Genomic DNA, 7,979 nt, shown 5'->3' with positions numbered 1-7,979 from the left:
GATGAGGTCAAACCGCTGTCCGGCTGGAGAGAGGAAGCGAATGGGTGACGGGGGCCAGGGAGAACACACTCAGGAAGCCTGCCCCCTACCCCGCCTCTTTTGCCAAGGCCCCGCCCCCTCCCCCACCTGTCCCCATTTCCCACGCTGCCCCTGGTCATGTCGCTCATACCGCCGCCTGCAGAGCTGGGCAGTGAGGAGCTGATGTGGTGCCTGTCTGGTGGCCCAATTGGGGCACAGCTGGCGGGGAGTCAGACCCCCCAGAGCAAAGGATTAGGGTGGGGAAATTGGGGCACAACAGGAAGGAGGCCCTGGAGCAAGGGGCTGGGGAAAGTAAGCCACAGCAGGGAAGATGTGGGTCCCTGGCACAATGGCCAGGTGGGGAAACCGAGGTACAGGGAGGTCAGACAGGTTTTACTCCCCCCCCCCTCCCCCGCCCATGGCACTGGTTTTGTCTTTTCAGCTCGGTCCCTGGCAGGCTGGGGGCAGAGGGAGCTGCTCCTCCAAGCTCCAGCAGCAGCTGCATCACCCCACCCCACCCCACGGCAGAGGTAACACCACCAGGTTCTCTTTCCAATCAGACATTCCGGTCAAACACCTGGCCAGGCTAGTTCGCTCTGTGTGTGTGTGTGTGTGTGCGTGCGTGCGTGCGTGTCCGTCCGTCCGTCCGTCCTGCCCATCACTGATAAGTAACTTGGCCTGACAGTACTACTGGGCAGTGCACTTGAGACTTGTTTGGGGCGTTATGCAAAGGGCTGAATGGCATCAGCAACCCAGGTTATGAGCCTGTTCTTTGTATGAGCAGCCGTGAGCCTTTTAGCCAAAGGTGACCGAGTGTAACCTTCATCCTGTACTGCAATGTACACAGTGTGTTTGCACACACGCTGGGTGCAAACACACTACACCTGGTTAATGACAGCCCCACACTGGCCTTTTGCAACCACACCCAACCCCCACCGTGGCCTGCTGGGAGCCCAAAGCTAACCCGCCTGGCTCAAGCGGGCCAAACATGTTCTGTACCAGGCTCCCTGAGGCTGCCCAGCTGCAGGGCAGGGGGAAGAGTACAATTGCTGCATCCAGCACAGCTACCCCTGCGTTCTCAGCTGGGGGCACCTGGGCTGCGAGTAATGTGGCTGGGGCTATGCTGGTGTAGCCAGCCAGTGCCAGGCTCCACCTGTACAGGGCAGGGCGGCTGCGAATGCACTCCCTGTGCCCAGCAATACGGTTAGTTCTGCTGCCTGCGAGGAGGCTGGGGGGGTGGGGTTCACCCCAGGATTAGACATTAGCTTACGGAGCGTCCTCCGTGGTGACGAATGGCAGTTTGGAGGCAGTGTAGCAGCAGTAGCCCTGTTATGACAGAGGTTAGCAGTACTTGTATGTGAGGTGTGGAGGTGACTACCGCCCTCCCCACACACACCCACACCCCCACTCACAGCGCCTAGGGCAGGCGGGAGCAGTGGGATCATCTCTGCTGCCCTCCTGCACATCTCAGAACATAGCCCCAGCTCACGCTCCAGTCTGTAACAGCAGCAAACTCGCAGCCAGCTGCAGCCCAGCTCAGCAGGGTACAATGCCCAGCTCGGAGGAGAGAAAGTGGCGTTTGCTGCAGGTAGGACAGAGGGCGCTTTCTGCCTCCTGACTGGTCCTGTCATCCTCCAGCACCACACTCAGCCTTTTGTTACTGGGTGAGTTCCTGTCTGGGACTGACCTTGCCTCCCCCTTGGAGGATGGCTAAAAGGGTATTCAGCACCTTGGCTCTTGCAGCACATGAGCGGCAGAGTGACTCTCGCAGGGAAAAGCAGCTCTGGCGGCTGGCTCTGAGTGCCGGCTTCCTGCCATCACAGGCAAACAGGTTCTAAGACTCTGAAAACTGGCAGTTTGTGCCTGCTGCCATCTTTGTGCACCAGGATTATACCTGCAGCCTGACTGATGCTGCATTTTAAGGCGCTGGCTGGCTGGTGTAACCCAGTGGGAAATGGCTCTCCGGGTTGGTCAGAGTTGCTGTTATAAAGACAAGTAAAGCCTAGACTGAAGTCAAGGCCAGTTTATTAAAAAAAAAAAAAAAAAAAAGGGTCATGGATGTTACAGCCAAACGTTTCAAACGTGGCTGTCTGTGCCCGGGAGCCTGGAGCCATTCCTGGAGACTGATTGTTAGCCCTGCAGGGAAGCCTTGGATTTTGGAGGCGGCCTGATGAGAGCTGCTTCCTGTCCTTTCGCTGGCAAAAAATGATCAGGCTCCAGGATCATAGTGAGAGTGTGCAGGATAAAAGCAAAATACATTTATAGCTTTTGGTCCCCATCGCAGAGCAAGACCGACATGTCACACCAAGTCAGCTGGGTGGGGAAGTTGGCCGGCTCAGTATTTGTTTGTTGTAGCAGTTGGTCATTTGTCTCAAAATGTCTTATTGAAAATTAAACATTTCCCATTTGCGCATGCAATCCTGTACCTAATTTACATTTTTTTTTTACATTTACATTTAATTGCATTGCATGTGCAAGTCATTGGTTATGCACCCAGCAGGACCCTTGCTTGCACACACACCTGACATGAAGTTTGACACATTTTTAGTGTGCATGTGTGCTGTCTGAAAATCAGAGTAAAAAATGAGCCAGTGTGCTTTTAAACAAACATTCCTGACAGCACTCATGTATACTACTCCCTCTGCCAGTGTATTTTAGAAACATCCATGAGCCAAACACTTCTGTATGAAGGGACATGGTAGATTGGTACTGAGCGTCTCAGCTCAGGGCCAGCATTTAGTTATTTCTGATTCCATCCCGTGCCTTGCGCCCGTGTTCACCTTTTCTGTGCTATATTGTCAAGTCCCTTCTCTGTTACAAAGGCCCAATCATGGAGTTACAAAGCAAGCATGTACCATACGCAAAACATTGTTTGTCCCCCAGCTGCACTTCCGTCTCTGAGCCCCACCCACACGCAGTTCCTATGGGATGGTGGAGGGTGCAGGTTCAGCCTTTTGCCCATAGGACGTTACGATTTTCTGATAGGATGAAGGCAGCTGTTGGACTCAGGTTTCTGGTGATTTGAAATTCACCTTTCCAAGCATCAGCTAGTCACTGAGAGGTCCCTCCTTCTTCTGACCCCTCCTCTAAGGAAACACGTTCACTGAGAGAGTTGTGGAAAGTGAGACTACTCCCACAGCAAGCTCCAGGAGCATCGGTGCAATGTGATTTGTCCATGATCAGCACTGGGCTGTTTTTACTCCACAGGCTTCGTTTAAAGCTGGTCAGATATTTCCTCTGCTGGGCATTCCTTTGCATAAGGGTCTTTCAGATCTAGGAGCCTTTGGGTGCTTTGAACAGCCGTGTTTTCCATGTCCAAAGTCCTGCAGGACATCCCCTTCCAGCACTTGACAGCGTAGCCTTAGGATTTGTTCCTCCCATGAGCCATCTGCCATGCACTGTATTTGTAAGCACAGCCATTCCCAGCAAAAAACTGTTTCAAGGTCTTCTCTTTCACAAATAACTGTGGCATGGTAGATGACATGATTAAATAAATGCAGTTAACTAACGTTCACTGTTTAAAAACGAACAGTGGACTGAAAGAAGGTAGTGAGGGAGCCAGCAGGGAAATCTACTGTATGGTGCTCAGCTGACTATGGACGATAGCATCTAGCAACCTTTCCTAGGCTGGTGGGTGTAATCTTGATTTTCCACTGAGTTTCCATCGTGTTAACAGTGTTTCCACTCATTCTTATGAAACACACACAGCAGACCTGTCGATATTATTCATCACAGTCTCCACTGCCTCCTTTTTATCATAAAAAATTATTCTAGCATCAGTCAATAAGCTTATCTGACCTTCGCGTTGTTGGACTATAGAAGCATAGTAAGTTGGGGTGGGGAAGTAGAAAAGACTCGTAAGAAGTTCAGGTTTCATGTCTGTTCTTGGGAGGACATGCTAAGGGCAATCCATTGGACACAAGCTGCACAACAAGACCATTTGCAGCATTAGCATCCCACTGGAGCGTGAAATTTGCCAAGAACACTAGGAACCGGAAGTTGGCATGGGTCTTTATTATGGACATCAATAACATGTGCATAATGCAGCAGTAAGTTCCACTGACATCTCAAAGGGCATCTCTGGAAATCATTTTGTTCAGGAATTATTCCAAATATAGAGCTGTAGGTGATATATTTTTCTCTCCATGTGTTCTTAAAAATATAAAAGACAAATAAAAAACAGAAATATCAACATGTAGGTATGTATAAAAGCCAGGACATCCAAATAATTGAGCTATTTAATAGGCTTCAATTCATCTATTATTAGAGTGACAATATTTCTATAGCTAACTCTTCCTCTGTATTGACACCTGCATGAGTTAAAAACAGCAACAGACTATCCACGTGCTTTGAGATTATGTGGTCATAGTGATTCTAACCATAGGTTTCATAGGTAATTTGCTTGATACAGATCCTAAAGGATACTTCTGACCCAAAGAACATTTAATTAACTAGGATGTGGGTAATTAATTTACCAGACCTGCTTCCCCCTGTGCAATCATTAATATGGGAAAATGTCTACCCAACAATGCATGTTAAGAGCTATTGGCATCAAAAGAGTGGAGCAGCACCGCCGCGTGAACTGACATAGTTCCAGTACAGCTCAGACAAATTTACCCTGGGGTAGAAGATCTGCCCCCAGGGCTTTGGGCACAGATGCTGGCATTAGTTCCACTGGTGTAAGCTGGGAGTAATTCCACTGGAACAAATGGGAACAGTTGAGAATTCCACTAGGGTAACAGGAAAATCTGATCAGAAGTGTAACTTACATCACCTGAATTTGACCTCGACAGTTAGGAGGAAGAGGTACCCGCTCATTCCTTGGGCCTTTCTAATACGTTTTATATCATGAAGCTGACACAAAAACTGTCGATCTTATTTCGCCATTTGTGTGCTAAGGAGAGCTGTACATTTATGCACAATAGCGGTGTTGGTTAACAGCAACTGTTAATATTGTTCGAAACTTAATAGCCATTGCTAGAGTGTGAAACAAATACTGTTAATCCCACTGCACTCAGGTCACTGTCAATGGCGATAGAAGATGCCATTATAGCAGTTGTACTTTACTTCATTTTATTTCTAACTGTACGAGCTGAAAAAGCTAGACAGACGTATGTAGCTTGCAAGTTGCCTTAGCATTTACCTTTTCTTGCACTGTGCAGCAAATATAAATATTATGATGACAGTCAGAAAACTTAAGGCTACTGCAATGAGGATGAACAGCTGCTTTTCATCTTTTCTGGATACTGCAAAGACAAACCACAAAGCATTAAAGGAATTTCTCCATTCATCAGTAATTACATTACGCTGCAACCAGACTGGAGCCAAGTACAAAATCCCATTTTCTCATTATATGGGCTAGTATATTATTAAATTTAACATGCTGCACACGTCCATTAATCCTTGCACATATTTTAGGTTTTAGACACATTACGCCCAGTTGTGGACGTATTTTATCCACCAGTGCTGCTCTTTGCTGCACTGAGATTTTATCACCCACTCACTTCAGGAGGGACCCATCTATCCCAAACTTTGAGGCAGCCAGCCCAGTTCTGATCTTACACATGCTGGTGAGAGTCTGGGGTGTTACTTTAGATTTGAAGCGGTGTGTTGGAATTGGGGTAATAATGTGTGTTTACGAAGGGAATTCACGTTTTCACAATTCTTGTTTTAGCTTTTCCAATTGCCAAGGAAAGGAAGCGCCTCCCACAAAACATTTCCAATCTGAGTAGCCCTGGCAGACAGAGGGGAGACAGAAATGACTGGCATCCCCATGTCACAGATGAGGACGTGAGGCCTAGAGGGGTTACATGACCCTCCCAAGAATACACAGGAAGCCTGCGGCACAGCCAAGCCCTGATTCCGGGGCCCTCTCCAATCATGTGCTGTGCAGGGCACTTAGCGGCTTTTTAAAATCAGGACTCAGAACAACTAACCTAATGAAATGGATTTTAAATTCAGTCCAGAAAGTCCCACTGTAACCATGACACTCATGTAACCAGGTCACAGAAACAATACGATTGGTCACCTGCATCCAATGATAACCCAGTGTGGCTTGAATGTATTAATGTGTAACCCTCTCACCCCCCAAAAAGCCATCATGCCTCCCTCCTAATCTCACAATCCTTCCTGGTTGCAAAGGCTGCTGGGATTTAGTTCATGGGAAAACTCAATGGGGGTCGTTTGGGTGAGGGATGCTGGTCTCCTTCTCCCCCTCCTAGCAACTCAGCTCTCAGCCCCAGAGCTGAGAGCCGGGGCTGGTTCTGAGGCAGGAAGTGAGGAGGCAGCAGCAGAAGGCAGGGCAGGTTCCTAGCAGCAAGAAGACTTTGCTGACTTCTTCCCCTCTTCCTGTGGGTGCAACTCGGGGTGGTCCCTGTTATGACCTCCACCCCCGAGGGTCACAGCATATTGGCTGGGAAAGCAGCAGCATATGGAGTTCTGACCGTAGCCTGCTAGCAGCCAGTGTGCAGATGGAGGCAGTCTGAGTACGTGGGATGAGACACACATTCCAGGGAATGGACTGTGATCCTGAGCCCCCGCAACATGAGCTTAGAGCCAGCTATTCCCCGCAGCTGAGTCTGACCAAAGCCCCACCAGCCTGCTGTCCTGGCTGTTGGAGCGGTCCACTGTCCCTGCATTCATTCAGACTGCGGCTGTCACCACTAATTAAACCAAGCTCCCTCCCATGCTGCTTTCCAGAAGTCGTGTGTCACCACATTTATAAGTGGGTTTACTCGCTAATCTCATGACTGGTGCTGTCCTGAGGTGACCAGATCCAGAAATGCCATGGCTGTGGCCCAGCCTGGGAAGTGATTTGCTCTACACACCTGCTTCGTGGCAAGAGGAGGGCTGTATCCATGTGCTGCCTCTTTCCTTCTCAGAGAAGGGCTCATCCTCTTATAGTCCTCTCCTCCCCAAATCCCCAGCCCCATTTCAGCAACCAGAAATCCCCTGTCAGCTAAACCCTTGCCTTCCACGCCAAGGTCATGATGCTGGGCGGTGCAGATGGGTCTCCCTGCTGAGCGGGGAAGGAAACCTGCCCCCAGGATGTGGTTCTCCACAGTTTACCGCTTCCTGAGGCTGCATGGTCCTGTACTCAGAACAAACAATGGCCAACGGACCCATGGACAGCACAGCACCTCCTCTGTCCCTAGTCCCCAAATCCTGCCCCATGGAGACTTGGAAAGATTTCTCATGGAAGTGGGCTGCATGGCATACTGGGGCATACTCTGTGTATTCAGATCTGCAAAATTAGCCCCTGTCCAGCAAAACTGTTTCAGTTCTGTGGCCAGCAGAGCACTGTGTAATGGTAAAGGTAATAATTGGCGATATACCAATATTCTAGAACTGGAAGGGATCTTGAAAGGTTGTTGACTACAGCCCCCTGCCTTCACTAGCAGGACTAATTTTTGCCCCAGATTCCTAAGTGGTCCCCTCAAGGATTGAGCTCACAACCCTAGGTTTAGCAGGCCAGTGCTCAAACCACTGAGCTATCCCTCCCCCCACCAAGAGGCAGTTTCCTGCCTGTAAAATGGAAGGGGGGGTGGGTTGATGAAGGTTAAATGGCCCACTTTTGCAATGTGCTTTGAAGATGCAAAACCATCTCTGGGCCAGATCCCCAGTTCTCAGTCCCAAGACAGCCCCATAAAGGGGGACCAACAGCACTAGTTTCTTTTACTGTCTCCTACCGTAGAAACACTTCCGTGTCCATTCACTCCAAAAGCCCTTGCTGGCGCAGAACATGTTTGTTTTCCCTCGTACACGGACGCATGAGACGCGGCTGCGATTGGCCTGGGAGAAGGTAAAGGTGGTTTCCACTTGGGTTGAGACAGACTGAGAAAGAGGTGAACATGCAGAATAAAGAAGGTTGATTGATTACGTGCTACAGGAGTTAGACCAGGTCTCTACACTAGAAACTGACATCAGTATATCCCTGTTGCTCCACACCCCTGAGCTACTCA

At 49.4% G+C, this 7,979-nt stretch overlaps 1 protein-coding gene across 1 annotated transcript in view; it reads right to left on the bottom strand.

Annotated features, from left to right (window-relative positions):
* Window positions 1-4,013: 4,013 nt before the first annotated feature.
* IL13RA2 (interleukin 13 receptor subunit alpha 2) overlaps window positions 4,014-7,979 on the bottom strand; it is a 28,237-nt gene continuing 24,271 nt past the window's right edge. Inside the window, exons 8-10 of the mRNA XM_032776459.2 lie at window positions 7,707-7,851; window positions 5,162-5,264; window positions 4,014-4,170 (exon numbers count right to left, since the gene is read on the bottom strand). Of these exons, the coding sequence (XP_032632350.1) occupies window positions 4,122-4,170; window positions 5,162-5,264; window positions 7,707-7,851 (297 nt within the window). The 3' untranslated portion in view covers window positions 4,014-4,121. The remainder of the gene's footprint in view (window positions 4,171-5,161; window positions 5,265-7,706; window positions 7,852-7,979) is intronic.

This window comes from Chelonoidis abingdonii, chromosome 8, assembly GCF_003597395.2.
Source record: "Chelonoidis abingdonii isolate Lonesome George chromosome 8, CheloAbing_2.0, whole genome shotgun sequence".
In the NCBI taxonomy this organism is placed as follows: Eukaryota; Metazoa; Chordata; order Testudines; family Testudinidae; genus Chelonoidis; species Chelonoidis abingdonii.
The sequence above is the reverse complement of the archived record's forward strand: the minus strand, read 5'-3'. Positions and strand labels throughout refer to the sequence as shown.